Source organism: Drosophila gunungcola, unplaced genomic scaffold (genome assembly GCF_025200985.1).
Source record: "Drosophila gunungcola strain Sukarami unplaced genomic scaffold, Dgunungcola_SK_2 000112F, whole genome shotgun sequence".
Lineage (NCBI taxonomy): Eukaryota > Metazoa > Arthropoda > Insecta > Diptera > Drosophilidae > Drosophila > Drosophila gunungcola.
In genome coordinates, this window is record NW_026453273.1 from 59,044 (window position 1) to 81,890 (window position 22,847).

General features: G+C 39.5%; 1 protein-coding gene across 1 annotated transcript; it reads right to left on the reverse strand.

Annotated features, from left to right (window-relative positions):
- Nucleotides 1–14,349: 14,349 nt before the first annotated feature.
- On the reverse strand, nt 14,350–14,898 carry LOC128265314 (uncharacterized). Its single transcript, XM_053001234.1, has one exon. The coding sequence runs from the start codon at nt 14,896–14,898 to the stop codon at nt 14,350–14,352; it is 549 nt and encodes a 182-aa protein (XP_052857194.1).
- Between the last annotated feature and the right edge of the window lie 7,949 nt (nt 14,899–22,847).

Sequence of the window (22,847 nt, forward strand, 5' to 3'; positions counted from 1 at the left end):
CTAGTGATTTAAATACAAGCGCCAAGTGCGCAAACACATGGTATGCATTAAGAACACGATTTGGAAAGTTTCAGGTCAGCAGCTGATAAACTGCACGAAATATGGTAAAAAAAACTAAATATGAAGCCATTTTGCCCCATTGTAGTCCGATTGGCACGCGAATTCTCCCTAAACATTGTATGCATTAAAAATTACGATTTGGAAAGATTCAGCTAAATAGCTTGCGCGAAATATGGTGAAAAATTATATGTAAACCTATTTGGCCCTATTGTTCCAATGGGAGCTATAAGGTATAGACGTCCAATTGGCACGCGCTCTTACCCTGATCATGGTACGAATTAAAAAATACATTTTGGAAATATTCTGGTCAAAAGCTTATTAACTGCGCGGAATATGGTACAAAAAATTAAATTTAAACCCATTTTGCCCTACTGATTCTGTGGGAGCTATATAAATGCATTAAAAAATACGATTTGAAAAGATTAAAAAAAAAAGTCAACTTCGGTCGCGTGTAGACGTGGTTTCTTAACGCTCCGGAAAAACAATAAGCCACTAAGTCGAAAACGTTAGAAAAAATGTATAAACGCGAGGTTTTGCGATTCGCGATGCTAATTCGCATATCGTAAACTAAAGTTTTAGTTAATTAATTAATTAATATTACGCTCTATCAATAAATGAGTAAGAACGTGGATCAGCGCACTCAACGCCAAAAACAACAAGACGAAGCCCGTGAAAAAATTCAGAGAGAGCAAGACAAACGTCGTCTCTCTTTGGACCGAAACAATGCTAATTTCTCGTTCACGAGTAATACTCTAGAACCGAAAGTGCAAGTTTACTGACCGCCGAAAACCATAGAGCTAGTTCTTGCTCTCCCGCCCTGCTTTTCACCGCACAAACACCATGGAGTGAGCAATGCAAAACTCCAACCGAGCTTCTGCCACCTAGTGCAACAACAACAGCAACTACTACGTCAACTACAACGGTCTCTGTCGCCAACAATGCAATAAAGACTCCACTCTCTTCTTCTGCAGCGGGTAAAGCAACAACAAAACCAAGTGCAAAAATCGGGTCAAACGGCAAAAACAAAGCTACGGTAGAAAAAATTACAATTCCGCAAGCGGGTTCGGTCATGCAGACAGGCATGGATCGCTATATTAATATTTCCAAGCGCAAGCTAACCCCCCAAAAAAATCTAATAACTCCTAAGATGCTAATTGAACTCCCAAACTGTGCAGTTGAGGTAATTTGTAAACTATTTAACGGGATTACACGACTTGGCTACTTCCCAAAAAAATGGAAAAAGTCGGTAATCATAATGATCCCAAAGCCAGGAAAAGATCACACAATACCAGCCTCATATAGACCGATAAGTTTACTCTCGTGTCTGTCAAAACTGCTCGAAAAATGCCTTTTGACACGCATAATCCCATATCTGAAAGAGCACAACATTATTCCGGCGCATCAATTTGGCTTTCGAGAAAGCCATGGAACAATAGAGCAAGTTAACAGATTAACAACATAAATACGAACTGCATTTGAGTCTCGGGAATACTGCAGTGCGGTATTCCTTGACGTTGCGCAGGCTTTCGACCGAGTCTGGCTCGATGGCCTTATGCATAAAATCAGAACGTTACTACCGGAAAACACTCACAGGATACTTGAATCGTACCTTTACAACAGAGCCTTCGCCGTGAGATGCAACACTACAATATCCGACGATTACACGATAGAGGCTGGAGTTTCTCAAGGTAGCGCCCTTGGTCCAACTCTATTTATCCTTTACACCGCAGATATTCCCATGAACGAGCGGCTAACTACTTCTAAATTCGCAGACGATACCGCGATCTTAAGTCGGTCCAAATGCCCAATTCAGGCAACAGCACAACTAGCTGATCATCTCGCAATGCGCAAAAGTGTAAAAACATAACGTTTACTCTTAACAGACAAACGTGTCCCCCGCTAACTCTGAATAACACGCCACTTCCACAAGCTGACGATGTAACGTACCTTGGCGTCCACCTTGACTGAAGACTTACATGGCGGAGACATATCGAAGCAAAGAAAATTCATCTAAAACTAAAATCCAATAACCTCCATTAGCTCATAAACGCTCGCTCCCCCCTCTGCCTGGACTTCAAGGTTCTGCTCTACAATTCAACGCTTAAGCCAGTCTGGACTTACGGCTCCCAATTGTGGGGAAACGCGAGCAGCAGTAACATCGACATTATCCAGCGAGCCCAATCAAAAATCCTGAGAACTATCATTGGGGCACCTTGGTATGTTCGAAACGACAACATCCACAGAGATCTTGGCATTCTACCCGTAAAAGATGAAATTTCAAAACAAAAGGCTTCCTACCACACCAAGCTAACTTCTCATCCAAACCAGCTCGCCAGGGGCCTAGCCAGGGTTTCCAACCGGACCCGATTGCAACGAAATGACCTTCACGCTCAGCCATAGTTATTAGAGTCCTTACATCCCGCGTCAGTCAACTTGACTGTCAGATATAGCGTTTTAACTTAAGATTTTATATACTTATTGTTAGTCTCAATTCAGAGAAGATTCAAAAAATAAAATGCATATGTAAAAAAAAAAAAAAAAAAAAAATTCAGGTTAACAGCTTATAAGCTGGGCGAAATGTGGTAAAATATTAAATTTAAACCCATTTTGCCCTATTGTTCTTTGGGAGCTATAAGATATAGACGTCCGATTGGCAGGCGCTGTCACCCTGATTATGGTACGCATTAAAAATACAATTTGGAAAGATTCAGGTTAACAGCTTATAAACTGCTCGAAATATGGTGAACACGTCAAACTTAAACCCATTTTGCCCTATTGTTCCAATGGGATCTCTATGATAAAAACGTCCAATTGGCATGCTCTTTCACCCTGATCATGGTTAACAGCTTATAAACTGCTCGGAATGTGGTAACAAAATTAAATTAAAACCCATTATGCTTTATTGCTTCTATGGGAGTTATAAGATATAGACTTCCGATTGGCACGCTTTTTTACCCTGATCATATATAGATTAAAAAAAAACGACTTGGAAAGATTCAGGTCAATAGCTTATAAACTGCGCGAAATGTGGTAAAAAAATTAAATTTAAACCCATTTTGCCCTAATTTTTTTATGGGAGCTGTAAGATATGGATTTCCGATTGGACCTCGCTTTTACCCTGATTATGGTACGCATTACAAAATACGATTTGGAAAGATTCAGGTTAACAGCTTATAAGCTGCGCGAAATGTAGTAAAAATTAAATATAAACCTTGTTGTTCCTTTGGGACCTATAAGGTATAGACGTTTGATTTGCACGCGCTGTCACCCTGATCATGGTACGCATTAAAAAATACAATTTGGAAAGATTCAGGTTAACAGCTTATAAACTGCTCGAAATAAGGCGAACATGTCAAATTTTAACTCTTTTTTCCCTATTGTTCCTATGGGAGCTATAAGATATAGAAGTCGAATTCTCCCTGATCATGGTATGCATTAAAGATTACAATTTGGAAAGATTCAGCTAAATAGCTTGCGCGAAATATGGTGAAAAATTAAATTTAAACCTATTTTGCCCTATTGCACCTATGGGAGCTTAAGGTATAGACGTTCGATTGGACCTCGCTTTTGCCCTGATTATGGTATGCATTAAATAATACGATTTGGAAAGATTCAGGTCAATAGCTTATAAACTGCTCGAAATATAGTGAACAAGTTAAATTTAAACCCATTTTGCCCTATTGTTACTGTTTGAGCTGTAAGATATAGACGTCCGATTGGACATCGCTTTTACCCTGATTATGGTAGGCATTAAAAAATACGATTTGGATAGATTCAGGTCAATAGGTTATAAACTGCGCGAAATAGGGTTAAAAATTAAATTGAAACCCATTTTGCCCTATTTTTTCTATGAGAGCTATAAGATATAGATTTCCGATTGGACCTCACTTTTACCCTGCTTATGGTATGCATTTAAAAATACGATTTGGAAAGATTCAGGTTAACAGCTTACAAGCTGCGCGAAATGTGGTAAAAATTAAATTTAAACCCATTTTGCCCTATTGTTGCAATGGGAGCTCTATGATATAAATGTCCAATTGGCATGCTCTTTCAAGTTAAATTTAAACCCATTATGCCCTATTGTTCCTATGGGAGCTAATAGATATAGACGTCCGATTGGACCTCGCATTAACCCTGATTATTGTATGCATTAAAAAAATGAAATTTGAAAAATTCAGGTCAATAGCTTATAAACTGCGCGAAATGTGGTGAAAAATTAAATCTAAACCCATTTTGCCCTATTTTTTTTATAGGAGCTATAAGAAATAGATTTCCGATTGGACCTTGCTTTTACCCTGATTATGGTATGCATTAGAAAATACGATTTGGAAAGATTCAGGTTAACAGCTTACAGGCTGCGCGAAATGTGGTGATAATTAAATTAAAACCCATTTTGCACTGTTGTTCTTTGGAAGCTATAAGATATAGACGTCCGATTGGCACGCGCAGTCACCCTGATCACGGTACGCATTAAAAAATACAATTTGGAAAGATTCATGCTATGCATTAAAGTTTACAATTTGGAAAGACTCAGCTAAATAGCTTGCGCGAAATATGTCGAAAAATTAAATTTAAACCTATTTTGCCCTATTGCTCCTATGGGAGCAATAGACGTCCGATTGGCACGCGCTCTTACCCTGATCATGGAATGTGGTAACAAAATTAAATTTAAGCCCATTATGCTTTATTGCTCCTATGGGAGTTATAAGATACAGACGTCCGATTGGCATCGATCTTTAACCCTGATTATATATGCATTAAAAAACACGATTTAGAAAGATTCAGGTCAAAAAAATTATATTTGAACCCATTTTGCCCTATTCTTCCAATGGGAGCTCTATGTTATAAACGTCCAATTGGCATGCTCTTTCACCCTGATCATGGTTCTCATTAAAAAATAAAATTTGGAAAGATTCAGGTTAACAGCTTATAAACTGCTCGAAATATGGTGAACACGTCAAATTTAAACCCATTTTGCCCTATTGTTCCAATGGGATCTCTATGATAAAAACCTCCAATTGGCATGCTTTTTCACCCTGATCATAGTACGCATTAAAAAATACAATTTTGAAAGATCAGGTTAAAAGCTTATAAACTGCTCGATATATGGTGAACAAGTTAAATATAAACCCATTTTGCCCTATTGTTCCTATGAGAGCTATAAGATACAGATGTCCGATTGGTCTTCGCTTTTACCTTATTATGGTATGCATTAAAAAATACGATTTGGAAAGATTCAGGTCAATAGCTTATAAACTACGCGAAATAAGGTAAAAAAATTAAATTTAAACCCATTTTGCCCTTTTTTTTTCTTTGGAAGCTATAAGATATAGATTTCCGATTGGACTTCGGTTTTACCCTGATTATGGTATGCATTAAAAAATACGATTTGGAAAGATTCAGGCTAACATATTATAGGCTGCGCGAAATGTGTTAAAAAATTAAATTTAAACCCATTTTGCCCTATTGTTCTTTGGGAGCTATAAGATATAGACGTCCGATTGGCACGCGCAGTCACTCTGGTCATGGTATGGTAATACAATTTGGAAAGATTCAGGCTAACAGCTTATAAACTGCTCGAAATATGGTGAACACTTTAAATTTAAACCCATTTTCCCTCTTGTTCCTGTGGGAGTTATAAGATATAGACGTCGGATTGGCACGCGAATTCTTCCTGATCATGGTATTCATTAAAGATTACAATTTCAGAAAGATTCAGTTAAACAGCTTGCGCGAAATATGGTGAAAAATTAAATTTAAACCTATTTTGCCCTATTGCTCCTATGGGAGCTATAGGTATAGACGTCCGATCATAATCATGGTATGCATTAAAAGATACATTTTGGAAAGATTCAGGTCAATAGCATATAAGCTGCTCAGAATGTGGTAACAAAATTAAATTTAAACCCATTATGCTTTATTGATTCTATGGGAGTTATAAGATATAGACGTCCGATTGGCACACTCTTTTACCCTGATCATATATGCATTAAAAAATACGATTTGGAAAGATTCAGGTTAACAGCTTAGAAACTGCTTGAAATATGGTGAAACCCATTTTAATCCCATTTTTCCCTCTTGTTCCTATGGCAGCTATTAGATATAGACGTCGGAGTGGCACGCGAATTCTCCCTGATCATGGTATTCTTTAAAGATTACAATTTGGAAAGATTTAGCTAAATAGCTTGCGCGAAATTTGGTGAAAAATTAAATTAAAACCTATTTTGCCCTTTTGATTCTGTGGGAGCTAAAAGATATAGACGTCCGATTGGACCTCGCTTTTACCCTGATTATGGTATGCATTAAAAAAATACGATTTTGAAAGATTCAGGTTAACAGCTTATAAGCAGCTTATAAACTGCGCGAAATATGGTAAAAAAAATTAAATTTAAATATTGGTATGCATTAAAAAATACATTTTGGAAAGATTCAGGTTAACATGATATAAGCTGCGCGAAATATTGATCACTGGGAGCTATAATATATAGACGTCCGATTGGCACGCGCTGTCACCCTGATTATGGTACGCATTAAAAAATACAATTTGGAAAGATTCAGGTCAACAGCTTATAAACTGCGCGAAACAGGGTAAAAAAATTAAATCAAATTTAGATATAGATTTCCGATTGGACCTCGCTTTTACCCTGATTATGGTACGCATTAAAAAATAAGATTTGGAAAGATTCAGGTTAACAGCTTATAAGCTGCGCGAAATGTGGTGAAAAAATTTAATTTGAACCCATTGTGTCCTATTGCTCTTATAAGAGCTATAAGATATAGACGTCCGATTGGCACGCGCTTTTACTTTGATCATATTATGCTTTAAACAAAACCATTTGGAAAGATTCAGGCTAACAGCTTATAAGCTGAGCGAAATGTGGTGAAACAATTTAATTTGAACCCATTGTGTCCTATTGCTCTTATGTGATCTGCAAGATATAGACGTCCGATTGGCACGCTCTTTCACCATGATCATTTATGCATTAAAAAATACGATTTGGAAAGATTCAGTTCAACAGCTTATAAGCTGCGCGAAATATGGTAACAAAATAAATTTAAACCCATTTTTCCCTATGAGAGCTATAGGGTATGACGTCCGATTGGCAAGCGCTTTTGCCCTGATCGTGATATGCATTATAAAATGCAATTTGGAAGATTGAGGTCAACAGCTTATAAAATACGCGAAATATGCTGAAAAAAATTAGATTGAAACCCATTTTGACCTATTGTTCCTATGGGAGCTATAAGATAAAGGCGTCCTGTTGGCACGCTCTTTTACCCTGATCATGCTATGCTTTAAGAAATACGATTTGGAAAGATTCAGGTCACCAGCTTATAAACTGCGCGAAATATGGTAAAAAAAATTAAACATGAAGCCATTTTTCCCAATTGTTCCTATGTTCTCTGAGCATTGTATGCATTAAAAATTACGATTTAGAAAGATTCAGTTAAATAGCTTAGCGAAATGTGCTAAACAAATTTAGTTTAAGCCCCTTTTTTCCGTAGTGTTCCTATGTAAGCTATAAGATATAGACGTCCGATTGGCACGCGCTTTTACCCTGACCTTGGTATGCGTTAAAAAATACATTTTGGAAAGATTCAGGTCAACAGCTTATAAACTGCTCGAAATGTGTTAACATAATTTAATTTGAACCCATTTTGCCCTATTGTTCCTATGGGAGCTATAAGATATAAGACGTCCGATTGGCAAGCGCTTTTACCCTGATCATGCATGCATTAAAAAAATACGATTTGAAAAATTCAGGTCAACAGCTTATAAAATACTCGAAATATAATGATAAAAATTAAATTTAAACCCATTTTCACCTATTGTTCCTATGGGTGCTATAAGATATAAACGTCCCATTGGCACGCTCTTTCACCCTGATTTTGGTATGCATTAAAAAATACGATTTGGAAAGATTCGGTGAACACCATCTATACTGAGCGAAATATGGTAAAACAAATTAAGTTTGAACCCATTTTGCCCTTTTGTTCCAATGGTCAACAGCTTAAAAATTGCGCAAAATATGATAATAAAAAAAAATTAAATTTAAACCCAATTTTCCCTATTGTTTCTATAGGAGCTATAAGATATAGACGTCCGATTGGACCTCGCTTTTACCCTAATTATGGTATGCATTAAAAAATACGATTTGGAAAGATTCAATGTGGTTCTTGCCACGCCATGTGGCAAATAGACAACAACAACACTAAATAGAATTACAACTTCTTTGCTTTCCAGATAAAGTTTAATTTGGCGAAGGACAATAAGCAATTTTCATATAGAATACAAAATTTAAAAAGAAACCAAATTTATTAAATTTTTTTGTCGTGCCGCCAATCTTACATATACTATTTTCTTGTGATGGGCGACGCGATCTCATGATTCATTGCTTAAGAAATATCGATAGTGGGCTAATAAGCTGGAGATGAGCATTGCAAGAAATTTTAATTTTAGCGAACCAGCAACATCCCTACTATGTTGTTTTACCTAGCACATCCAATACTGCTGTCTCGACTTCTGCCAATCTAATGTAACCATCCTAAGCCGGAATCGTTTTTATTATAATTCCTTTTTTCCAACATCCCCTAAGCTGATTATCCTCGCAAATGATTGGAGGCTTGGTTCGTGAATGCCATTTGTTTCGTCTAGTCAAGGTCGGCAGATATTCTTTAATCCATCGACTCCAAAAGTGATCCTTTAATTGTTGCGCAATTCGGTATTGCTTACGATGACAGAAGCTGTTAACATCTCCTGGAGTTTGAGTTGAATTGGTTGTCCCGAGCAAAAAATGATTGGGCGTTAAAGGCTCCGGATCATCTATGTTAATGGGTAGATGAGTCAAAGGACGGCTATTTACTATATTTTTTGCCTCAATAAGCAAACTCCTCAGGGTTTCGACGTGAGGCGCTTTCTCTTGGGTAGACCTTACCAAGCGTTCCCAGCATCCACCTGAACTGCCAATCGATTGCTTTATTTGACATTTCAGATTTAATGTAATCTCAGTCAAATAGGTCCTTAATCTTTCTAAGCTCACTATCTGCTCCAACGAATTTAGTTCCCATATCCGATCGTATAGTTATAGGAACACCTTTTCTGTTAACAAAATTCTGTATATATTAAATGCAAGCGTCTGTTGATTAATCGGCAGCCAGTTCCAAATGCATGGCTCTGATTGTTATCTTTTTTCTAGCTGCCTTCCGATGGTAACCATAACCGGACCAAAGTAGTCTAGTCCTACAAATGAGAAGGTCCGTTGAAACGGTGTAAATCAATTGACCCATTAAAGGAGTGATTGGCTTGGCATTACAATTCTTACAATATTGACAATTGGACTTTGCTCGAACCACCGCTTTGCGTAGGTTTGTGATCAAGAACTTGCGTCTTATATCGTTTACAATGGTCTCATCATTTTGATAATGGTAAATCTCATGATACCATTATCTTTTTCCTGCTACCTTCCGATGGTAACCATAACCGGACCAAAGTAGTATAGTCCTACAAATGAGAAGGGCCGTTGAAACGGTGTAACTCAATTGACCCATCAAAGGAGTGATTGGCTTGGCATTACGATTCTTACAATATTGACAATTGGACTTTGCTCGAACGACCGCTTTTTGTAGGTTTGTGATCCAGAACTTTCGTCTTATTCGTTTACAATGTTCTCATCATTTTGATGATGGTAAATCTCATAATACCATTTCACAATTAGTCCGGTGAAGCTATGTCGAGAAGGCAATATTATTGGCTGTCGTTGAGTTAGTAGTCCAATCTCCCCGCAACTACTAAAACGCCATAAGCATTCAGCCTTGGGGAAAGGGTGTAAATGGAACTACCCTTAACCACAGATTCTGAATTTTGTAACTCTGCAACCTCTTTTGCGAATACTTGATTTTGCACTACTTTGCACAAATTAACTCATCTGCGGATAACTCTCCTTTTTTTTGCCTTGAGTCTGATACTGACAATTTTTTACGAATCTCAAAGACCATCCCATCATGCGCTTTAACCAAAGATAGTTTGAGAATCGGCTGATATCCAAAAACTGTGTGGTATGAACGTTGATGGCTTTCAATGCTGTCATTTGATAAAAAAAATGTGAAGTCTATTATTGGCCAAGAATCTTCTTCAGCAAGCAAAAACTCTGGACCGCCTATCCATTCGCTATCAACAACGTATTTTGGAGATTTGCTGGACTTTGTTGCCTTGTCTGCTGTGTTTAAATGCGTTGGAACCCTGCGCCAGGCACTTTCTGATGTCGTTTCCAAAATAACGCTTACCCGACGCGCAACGAAAGGCTTAAACTGTCGATGATCTGATCGAATCCAAGAAATGACTGTTCTAGAGTCTGACCAAAGCTTTGTTCTTTTTACGTTAACATCATGACTTTCTAAAATAGTTTTCACTAAACGCGTAGCCAACACCGCTGCTTGCAGACCAAGTCTGGGAATAGATAACAATTTCAACGGAGCGCACCTGGTCTTTCCGGCTATAAAGGCTGGTCTAACACCTTCACCACAAGATTCACGCCAATATGCTACAGCTGCAAAGATAAGGTATTGACGTCCAATTAGACCTCGCTTTTACCCTGATTATAGTATTATTAAAAAAATACGATTTGGAAAAATTCAGGTCAATAGATTCAAAACTGCGCGAAAAAGAGGAAAAAAAATTAAATTTAAACCCATTTTGCTATATTTTTTCTATGGGAGCTATAAGATATAGATTTCCGATTAAACCTCGCTTTTACCCTGATAATGGTATGCATTAAAAATACGATTTGGAAAATTCAGGTTAACAGCTTAAAAGTTGCGCGAAATGTGGTAAAAATTAAATTTTAACCCCTTTTGCCCTATTGTTTTTTGGGAGCCATAAGATATAGGCGTCCGATTGGCACGCGCTGTCACCCTAATCATGGTACGCATTAAAAAAATACAATTTGGAAAGATTATGGCTAAACAGCTTATAAACTGCTCGAAATATGGTGAACACGTCAAATTTAAACCCATTTTTCCCTATTGTTCATATGGGAGCTATAAGAAATAGACGTCGGAGTGGCACGCGGACTTCTCCCTGATCATGGTATACATTAAATATTACAATTTTGAAAGTTTCAGCTAAATAGCTTGCGCGAAATATGGTAAAAAAAAAATTAAATTTAAACCCATTTTGGCCTCTTTATTCTGTGGGAGCTATAAGATATAGACGTCCGATTGGATATAGCTTTTACCCTGATTATGGTACGCATTAAAAAATAAGATTTGGAAAGATTTAGGTTAAATGCTTATAAGCTGCGCGAAATGTGTTTGAAAAAATTTAATTTGAACCCATTGTGTCCTATTACTCATGTGAGTTGTAAGATATAGACGTCCGATTGGCACGCTCTTTCACCATGATCATGTATGCATTTAAAAAATACGATTTAGCCACAGCTAATAAACTGCTCGAAATGTGGTAACAAAATTAAATTTAAACCCATTATTACTTTATTGCTCCTATGGGAGCTATAACATATAGATGTCCGATTGGACCGCGCTTTTACCTGATCATGGTGTGCTTTAAAAAATACGATTTGGAAAGGTTCAGGTAATAGCTTAGAAGCTGCGCGAAATATGGTAAAAAAAATTAAATTTAAACCCATTTTGCCCTATTGATTCTATGGGAGCTATAAGATATAGACGTCCGATTGGACCTCGCTTTTACCCTGATCATGGTATGCATTAAAGATTACAATTTGGAAAGATTCAGCTAAATAGCTTGCGCGAAATATGGTGAAAAATTAAATTTAAACCGATTTTGCCCTATTGCTCCTATGGGAGCAATCACCATGATCATGTATGTTTTAAAAAAATACGATTTACAAAGATTCAGGTCCACAGCTAATAAACTGCTCGAAATGTGGTAACAAAATTAAACTTAAACCCCTTATGCTTTATTGCTCCTATGGGAGCTATAACATATAGATGTCCGACTGGACCGCGCTTTTACCCTGATCATGGTGTGCTTTAAAAAATACGATTTGGAAAGGTTCAGGTCAATAGCTTAGAAGCTGCGCGAAATATGGTAAAAAAAAATTAAATCTAAACCCATTTTGCCCTATTGATTCTATGGGAGATATAAGATATAGGCGTCCGATTGGACCTCGCTTTTACCCTGATCATGGTATGCATTACAAAGTACGATTAGGAAAGATTCTGGTTAACAGCTTATAAACTGCGCGAAATGTGGTAAAAATTAAATTTAAACCCTGTTGTTCGTTGGATAGATTCAGGTTAACAGCTTATAAGCTGGTAAAAAATTAAATTTAAACCCATTTTGCCCTATTTTATAATGGGAGCTCTATGACAAAAACATCCAATTGGCATGCTCTTTCACCCTGATCCTGGTTAGAGGTGGAGAACTATCGATGGCACTATCGCCACTATCGATGGTTTAGCACTATCGAGCCACCATCGATGGCAGCAGACACCTTCGATAGTGGCCCATCCACTATCGATGGTGCCATCGCTAGTGCGCTTCTTACATCCCTAAAAAATTTGTTCGCGCATTTTCTGTGTCGGCGTCAAATGCAAAAACGAGGAAAAATTTAAAAACAAGAAACAATTAGTTAAATTAATATGGATCGCTTTTTAAATCTGGGTATGTTTACTATATTATATATATTTTCGCCAAATATCTTTGCATTCCGGCTACGTCCGTGGAGTCTGAAAGAACATTCAGCAAGGCGGGCCAAATAATATCGGAGAGGCGAACCCGGCTCAAAGAAAAAAATGTTAACATTCTTTTGTTTTTAAATCGCAACTCTTGGCTGAAATAAAGCATATTTTATTGTATTCGTTTCATTCTTTTTTTTTTAAATCGTAACTTAGTTAAAATAAAGCATAATATTTTTATATTTGCTTAAAAAAAATTTTTTTGTTGGGCTACACTATCGAGCCACTATCGAGCCACTATCGATGGCACTATCGACACTATCGATGGTTTAAAATAAACTATCGTCGACTATCGATGGCGCCCACTATCGATTCAGGATTCCTGGTACGCATTAAAAAATACAATTTGGTGAGCAAGTTAAATTTAAACGACATTTTGCCCTATTGTTCCAATGGGAGCTCTATGATATAAACGTCCAATTGGCATGCTCTTTCAAGTTAAATTCAAACCCATTTTGTCCTATTGTTCCTATGGGATCTATAAGATATAGACGTCCGATTGGACCTCGCTTTTACCCTGATTATGGTATGCATTAAAAAAATTAAATTTGAAAGATTTAGGTCAATAGCTTATAAACTGCGCGAAATGGGGAAAAAAATTAAATTTAAACCCATGTTGCCCCTATTTTTTTTTGATAGGAGCTATAAGATATAGTTTTTCGATTGGACCTTGATGGTGAATTAAAACGTTTAATTCCCGAGTTTGAGTGGACTGTATTATTTTTATTTTGACCAGACGGTTTTTGCGTGTCCGACATGTTTGGCTGTAGTCTTATCACTAAGAAATCTCAATAGTGTGACGCAGCACAAATGGTATATAACACTAAAAAATACCAAAACTTAAGTTGAATACAAATATATGAATTCAGAATAACGGCTGCAAAGCGTTCATCAACATCCCGGGCCGCCCTGAAACACGGTTTCAGAATTAGGCAATACTGCTAGCTTGGTGATAGGTCTAGTCATCTCTCCGGTGGATGTCTTAAGTTTCACGGCGCGTACAAATCCATCTGGTCCAGGATGAGCTTCTAACACACGGGCTAGTTGCCAAGCTGCTGGTGGAAGATTTGAGTCCTTTACAAGCACGACGTTGTCCACTGAAATGTTGCGTTCCTTGCTGTTGCACCTGTGACGTTGCTGTAGCGATGTTAAGTATTCCTGGTGCAAATGTTGCCAATAGTCCATGCGATTGATTGGCAAATGAGATAGATCACCCTCTGGAACAGTTGTAAATGGGCGTCCATCAAGAAAGTGGGCTGGCGACAAGTTGAGAGGTCAGTGTCAGGTGTATAGCACAACGGTCTTGAGTTCACAACTGCGCTTATCTGGGCGATTAGAGTTTGCATTTGCTCAAAAGTCAAGATCGTCTTTCCCACGACGCGTCGAAGGTGCAATTTCACAGAACGTACCGCTGACTCCCATTTTCCGCCCCAGTGCGGCGAGTGTGGAGGTATGAAATTCCATTTTATGCCATAGGTGGCCAAAGTTTGCGCTACTGTATAACGATGTTCCTGTTGTTGCTGCATTTCATCTAAAGACCGCTTGGCACCAACAAAATTCGTCCCGTTGTCGCTAAAGAAGACATGCTATGAAGGTGTCTGTGCTGAGATCGGTGGCCAGTTCCAAGTGAATGGCTGATGTTACGAGGCAGACAAACAGACATATGTAGCCCTTATTTTTCCGTGGATTTCGCCCTCTTCTTTCCTTGAGAGTAAATGGACCAGCGTAATCGCAGCCTGAGTGCTGGAAGGGAAGTGCTTCTGTAATGCGAATCCCCGGTAGATCGGCCATGAATTGTTGTGCTGTTTCATTTCGTAGGCGAAAACATTTGATGCAATTGTGCACCAGATTCCTTATGAGGTTGCGTGCGTTAAAGACCCAATATTTTTGGCGGATAATGACAAAAAGTGCTGAAACTCCAGGGTGCAGATTTGACGCATGTTCGTGTTCCAAAATCATCTTTATAGTGCTGTGCGATTTGGGAAGCCACATTGGGTGTTTGACATCAGCTGGTAATTGTGAATTATCCAGTCGTCCACCGACTCGAAGAAGGCCATCCTTGCTAATGATCGGTGAAAGCTTGATGAGCTGGGAGCGGCTCTGAAGTGGCTTGTTCTCCATCAGTAGATTGTAGTCGTTCTTGAATCATTTCTGAGCCTCTTGAAGGCAAAGAATGCGAGCAGCCTGCATCTCCTCAAAGGTGAGCCCCTTTCTATTTGTCAGCGTGTCTGACTTAATAGCCTTGATCCTTTGGATTAAGCGTAGGGAGTAAGCAACAATGCGAACCATTTTTGTCCAGGATGAGACCCGCTGAGCCAGTTCTTCGATCGGTGACAATAAGATGACCTCATGAGTAGTCAGTGCGGTGGTCTTCACCTCTTCTTTACCATGGTTTTCTGAAATAGAAGAACAGAACTTTTGGCAGCTCAACTTTACCTCGAGTTTTTCTTGATCTTGCAGCCATGGAGAACCCATCCACCACCGGTCGAAATGAATGAGTTCTGCAGCCAGCATGCCTCGCGTGGCGCAATCAGCAGGATATTCCTTAGTATTTACATGATGCCAGGCATTGCGAGGTATAGTATCGAGTATTTCTGTCGTTCGGTTTGCCCCAAATGTTTTGAGCTTCGATGATGGATGTGAAAGCTATGCCTTGTGTTGCAGAGCATTTTTGATTGAAGAAATGAGTCGATTAAGTAGCAGAGCTCCACACAGCTCGAGGCGCGGTAGTGATTGCTGCTTCAGCGGAGCAACTCTAGTTTTTCCTGCTATGAGTGACACAGAAACAGTACCATTCGCGCGTACTAATCTGCTGTAGAAGCATCCGAAAATCCGTGCAGTTCGATGTGATTTTCCTTGTTATCAATAAATCTTGGCATACGTAGCTCTTGTAGTGCATTTAAGTCGTTACGGCAATTTGTTCCACTATTCAGCGATTTTTGGAGGAAGTTCCATATCAAGAAGCCACAATTCTTGAAACAAAATTTGAATTGTACCACCACTGGCGATAGTACACCCAGCGGGTCAAAGATGCGTGCCACGTCAGACAGCACTTGTCGCTTAGAGTTCTTTGGATTTGATGAAAGGCAAACTTTGAATGAGAGCGTATCTTGATTTGGATCCCAATGGATGCCAAGAACCTTCGTTGTTGAATGGAATCCTTTTCCTTCAGAAGTGAGCGTTGCTTTAGATATGCGTGGCGAGTTTAAGACCCATTTTCCAAGCTTCATGCCTGCACATTTCATAAGGTTGATTAACTCATTTTGATTGCGAACGAGCTCTTCCTCTGTGTATGCTTCAGTGAGTACGTCGTCCATATAAAACTTTTCCTTTACGACTTTCGCAGCAGTGGGAAATTCGTGTTGATGGTCGTGAGCTAACTGATCTGAAACTCTTACTGCCAAAAATGGTGCGCTAGACGTGCCGTATGTTAACGTGGACAGTTCATAGTGTTTGATAGGCGAACGTTCATCATCTCTCCATACATTTCGCTAGTAGCTACAATGCTTGGCAGCCACCACTGTACATTTTGATGATATCTGCGGAGAAGACGAACTTAAACATTCTAAATCGGATACAAATTGACAATAAGTTTCGCAGGGTACTGGGACCAATGTGTAGCGCGTCATTCAAGGAATTTCCGTTAGTATCCTTAAATGATCCGTCAAAAACTACCCTTCACTTTTGGGTTATTACTGGATGATGTGGCAAGTAGAAATTTGGTTTCTTGTCAATGTCTTCTGGCGAAAGTTTTCGCATGTGACCTAAGTTGAGATACTCATGCATTAACTTTACTTGCTGTGAGCGCAAATTTGGATCTTGCATTAGACGGCGTTCTACTCCCTTGAATCCGAAAACTGCTTATTGGGGTCTTTAAGCGGAAATTCGACGATGTAACGCCCCTTGGGGTCCCTTGTGTGTGTCTTCAAAAAGTGCTGTTCAACTTCATCGTTCTCCAGCTCCCAAAAGCGTCGAAGTGATGCATCAATGTCAATAGCCGTATGCATAGTTGTTGTAGATGAAGAGCCTGTAGTCACGATCGAAGTAATGACCCATCCAAATATGGTCAAAATGGCGATGATCTTCCCCTGGCTGTCGAACAGCTTTTTACCAGTGAACACGGTCCAAACGCAATTGCTGCCCAAGAGAATATCTACTGGCGCCAACGATTGGTAGTCAGAATCTGCAAGCTCCAAGCCATCGAACGCCTTAAGTGCTGAGGCGTTGATATTGTGTCTTGCCAACGTGGAGGTAATTTTGCTGAGTACGTGGGCACGTACCTTCATCGTGTGTTCTGATATTCTTGACTGAATATCCAGTGCGCTGTAGCCTCTATTTGTCTCAGCCTTGATCGAAGAAATTCCCGACACCAAAATTCGTGATGGCAAGCGCGCCAGGCCGAGCGCCTGCACGCATCGCTCGGAGATGTATGACAGTTCCGAACCACTGTCCAAAAGCACCCGACAGGAAGTGTGTGATCCTTTGGCGTTGCGAACGAGAACCAGATCTGTGGGCCATGCGCTTTTCCGTAACCCTTGTGGCTGTGTAGTAGTAGCTGATCCGTTGTACGAAGATTCAGCGCATGAAATGTCTTGTACACGAGCAATGTAGCATATGGTCACCGTTGTATCCTCTGGAACGCCGAGGTCGCGCTGCTCCTCTTCCCTTGAATGTGTCCTGGTTACAGCGGCGTGTGCAGTAGAATCTTCTACGTGTAGTAGAGAGTGGTGACGATTGTGACAAGTTCTGCATGTGAATTTGGATTCTCATCTGCGTGACACATGCTCGAACTTCAAACAATTAAAGCACACGGATTTAGCTTTAACAAAAGTGCGTCTCTGCTCGACTGATAAGTCCATAAACTTTGGGCAAATAAAGATCTTGTGCTCCTTGAAGTTACATTTAACACAAGCATCTTCCTCCGTTGATGCCAAGGCGTGTGACGATCGCTTGGCTTTGTTTTGCTGTGAGCCAACTTGGAAGACTTTGTCAGGCTCACTTTTGCTGAGCTCAAATTCCTCGCAGCGGCGGTCTAAAAACTTGAGTAGATCGTCCACAGTCGGCGATTCCAGTTCACGGCTGCCCTCAATCCACTTGCGTCGAGTTTCAGCGTCAATCTTGGCAAGAATGAAATGAATCACCCAGCAGTCCCTGTTTGTTTGCCCAGCTGCATCCAAGCCGCGTACAATCTCTGTAGCTCCGTCTGTTACTTTGCGCAATATTGATACATCTGCTCTGGATGTCAAAGGTAAGTTTACAAAAGTATCTATCAAGCAATTCCAAGCAGACTCGTAAGCTGCATCCGTAATTGGCATATGACGTATCAAGTCAGCTGCTTCTCCCGTAATGTATGTCTTTAAGTAGTGAAACTTTTGTATCGCTGACAAATGCTGCTTGCTGTGAATCGTGCTCTTGAAGATGTTCTTGAATGCTGGCCACTCCTTGTAGTCATTAGTAAAAGACTTTATGTGTATTTTTCTGCATTACGTTTGCCGTCGATTTTGCCCGCAAAAACGTAGTTTTTTGCTCAGCCAAACGTTCATTAAGCTCCTGTTATTGTTGTAGAAAACGAACCAGATTTTCGTTTCCCAACCCTGATGAAATAGATGAGGCTTCATCAAGGTTGCCAGACTGTCTTCCGTTCTTGCTTTTCCCCTCGCACTCCCTTGCTTGTTCGCAAGCCCGTTTTAGCAAGTGAAATAAGGTGTTTGCTTGCAAGTACTTGTCTTCGTACCGCTCGTTGTCGATGGCTGGATCGACATACCCCTCTTCCTCGTCGAAGAGGGCCATTTTGTCGCTGAGTGCCTCAAATTTAGCCTATCCAATGACACTGTTATTTCATCCAGTTCCCAGGGTGATCCCGCACGTGGATCTTGTGACGCCGTTAGCAAACGCGTGATGCTTGCCTTCGCACGGCTCCTTGCTGCCTTCAGTAGTTTTAATTGATCCATGTTAATCAATTACTTTATCTGGCGAAAAGGACCAAAGATATGATGGTGAATTAAAACGTTTAATTCTCGAGTTTGAGTGGACTGTATTATTTTTATTTTAACCAGACGGATTCTGCGTGTCCGACATGTTTGGCTGTAGTCTTATCACTAAGAAATCTCAATAGTGTGACGCAGCACAAATGGTATATAACACTAAAAAATACCAAAACTTAAGTTGAATACAAATATATGAATTCAGAATAACGGCTGCAAAGCGTTCATCAACAGACCTCGCTTTTACCCTGAATATGGTATGCATTAAAAAATACGATTTGGAAAGATTCAGGTTAGAGGTGAAAATTAAATTTAAACCCATTTTGCCCTGTTGTTCTCTGGGATCTATAAGTTATAGACGTCCGATTGGCAGGCGCAGTCACCCTGATCATGGTACGCATTAAAAAATACAATTTGGAAAGATTCAGGTTAACAGCATATAAACTGCTCGAAAAACGGTGAACACTTCAAATTTAATCCCATTTTTCCCTCTTGTTCCTATGGGAGCTATAAGATATAGAAGTCGGATTGGCACGCGAATTCTCCCTGATCATGGCATGCATTAAAGATTACAATTTGGAAAGATTCAGCTAAATAGCTTGCGCGAAATATGTTGAAAAATTAAATTTAAACCCATTTTGCCCTATTGCTCCTATGGGAGCTATAGGGTATAGACGTCCGATCATAATCATGGTATGCATTAAAAAATACATTTTGGAAAGATTCAGGTCAATAGCATATAAGCTGCTCGGAATGTGGTAACAAAATTAAATTTAAACCCATTATGCTTTATTGATTCTATGGGAGTTATAAGATATAGACGTCGGAGTGGCACGCGAATTCTCCCTGATCATGGTATTCATTAAAGATTACAATTTGGAAAGATTCAGCTAAATAGCTTGCGCGAAATATGGTGAGAAATTAAATTTAAACCTATTTTTCCCTATTGCTCATATGGGAGCTATAGTGTATAGACGTCCGATTGGCAAGCGCTTTTACCCTGATTATGGTATGCATTAAAAAAATTCGATTTGAAAAATTCAGGTCAACAGCTTATAAAATACTCGAAATATGCTGATAAAAATTAGATTTTAACCCATTTACACCTATTGTTCCTATTTGTGCTATAAGATATAAACGTCCTATTGGCACACTCTTTCATCCTGATCATGGTATGTGCTTAGAGCAGACCGCCAGCACCTAGTCAAATCATAGGTGTGCGCTGCAAACGCAGGGCTGTTATGCAGCTTTGTTCTTCGCTTTTCTTATCTCTTATTCTAAACATGTACACAAATTTGAAGTCAAGCTTTCGGCAAGTCAGTTATACAGTTATACTTTATGTGCGCGCTGCCGGCCGACTGTTGGTTTTTTTTGAGCATTTTCGTGCTGTGAAAGAAGAATGTGCTGCAAACATTAAACATAAAAGGAAACGCAATTAATTGTTGTTAAACGTGTATATTGCATACATATATGTGTAAATAGCCCTTTATGTGTATGGTCACATACATTACTTTCCAAGTCAATGCGCTGTTGCTAGGCAAAAAAAAGAAAACAAACAAAGTCAAAGTTCCGTTACGTTGTTGGCGACGCTCGGTGCATTAACATTTGCGCGGCAATAGGCATAGGGTGTTTCCTTCCCTCTAAATCCGGTCAGACAATTAAAAAAAAAAAAAAAAAATGGTTAACCCAGGAGACGCGATTCAGCCTCAAAATGATGCTCCCATTGACATCGAGTTTTACCGAGCCAAAGTGCGTTCCGTTTTGCGGCAGTTAAACGCAATGATTACTTAACTGCTGGAGCTACTGAGCAGTTTGATGAATCTTATGTCCTCGCGCGGCTGGAATGGGTGAACTCTATGAATTTGGAATTCGATTCTGTACAGACTTCGCTGGAAAAACTGGACTCTTCGGAGATTGGTAAAGATACGCGGTTTGAATTTTCCGCAATCTTAATGGATTTAAAGGCGAAACTAAATCGGACCCTAGCAGCTCTGCGCAAAATGCATTTGCCGGGTTTCACAGCTGCCAATTCTACATCCTTTGATATTATAAACAATGCGGATCTTTCTTTCAGATTTAGGAAACCTAGATTGCCAAATCTAGAGATTGCTCGTTTTCAAGGATCGTACTCAGAATGGCCAACTTTATTGCAACTTTTGCCACGGTCATTGGAAATGATGACGAGCTAAGTGATATTGAAAAATTACAATATTTGAGGTCCTCTTTAGGCGGCGTGGCTTTGGAAACCATACGATCGCTCGAGCCCTCAAATAAAAATTATTAAAAGGCTTTAAATTTACTTATTAATCGATTTGATAATAAAGTTTTGGTTTAAAAGGTGTCGAGAAGGGATCAGCTAAGGGTCTTCGGGAGCTCATCGATTGGATGAATTCGCATCTTCGAGCAATCCGTACCCTGGCCACTACACAACAAATTCTGGATGGATTTCTCACACAAGCTGGATCAAAGGACCCTGAAAAATGGGAAGTTGATTTGTCAATCTCTGAACTATCTACCTGGGAAGCTTAAGAGTCGTTTTTGGAGAAGAGGTGCCGGATGATGGAAAACTTGGACCAAGCTGTGGTAATTCAAACACCACACCATCAGGTGGGAAAAAGCAAGCAGAGATATAACCCAAGTGTACTGATTACGTCAGCAAAGAAAATGCACCTTTGCCTCATCTGTTTACGCAAAGGCCATAGCTTGCAGCAATGTAAGTCAACTCATTGTAAACATTGTCGCATGAAGCACCATTCATTACTGCACATTATCCCAGAGTCATCCATACCATCGATCGACCTCAGTTTCATCTCAGCCATTACCATCGACTTCATCATCACTAGTGTCATGCTCATCTCCATTATCACAACCTAATCACCATTTAACGCACAATGCCAATGAATTACGTGCTGCTTTTACTGCTTAATCTATGTAAAAATAGAGTTGATGCATTTATGCCTTGCCGACCAATATTAGATTCAGCTTCTCAGTTAAACTTTATTACTACGCGCCTAGCTCGCCAACTTAATTTGAAACTTAGGCAATCGCACTCACTAATTTCTGGGATAGGGGAATCTTCCATGAACTCTGATAAGGCAGTCGATATTCTGGCGCAATCACGGGATGCAAGCTATCGTGCGTCATTCGCAGCTGTTGTAACCCATAGTATCACTGATTACCAGCTAAATTTCAATATAATACTACTATTTCAATATAATACCACAAAAAATTTCGCTAGCTGACCCTCATTTCAACCAGTCACAACGAATTGATCTTTTAATTAAAGCTGGTATGTTCTTCAAAATAATCGCTAAAGGGAAAATTAATTTGGATAGCACCTTGCCCACGCTTCAAACACTAAGCTTGGTTGGATAGTTTCTGGAGGGATGTCAAGTATGCTAAAGCGCAAATCTGTCTTGGCTGCCATTGTCAAGGATCCTGCTGATCATTCAAATGATGACACACTTGCTGCCGTAGTAAAGCGGTTTTGGGAGATTGAAGGCATTAGTTCAGAAAAACCATCGATGCTGGCCGAGGACTTACGATGCGAGCAGCATTTCAAAGAAAATTTTATTAGGCTGGAGAATGGTCAATATTCGGTTCGCCTACTTTAGGATTCGAATCTTTAGGTGACTCCTACTGTCTGGCCCGTCTTCGTTTTAAAAGTTTGGAATCAAAACTAAATAAAACCCCAATCTGAAAGCGCAGTATTCGGCATTTTTACAGGAATACCTCAACTTAGGCCACATGTCTCTCGCATTAAGGGATCCAGCGGTGCCACACTTTTCTTGCCTCACCATTCTGTTCAGAAGCTTAAAAGCACTACCACTAAACTTCGTGTCGTCTTTGATGGTTCTGCAAAAACTACATCTGGTATAGCTCTAAACGACTTGCTTCTAGCAGGACCAACAATTCAGTAAAAAATCTTTAATATTTTCGCCTCGGTTTAGATTTTTTAAAGTAGCTCTTTGTGGAGACATCTGCAATGTATCATTTGGCGAGAGAACTCCACAGATATATTGAGTGTTTATAAACTAAACACAGTAACTTATGGAACCAAGTCGGCGGCCTTCTTGGCTATAAGAG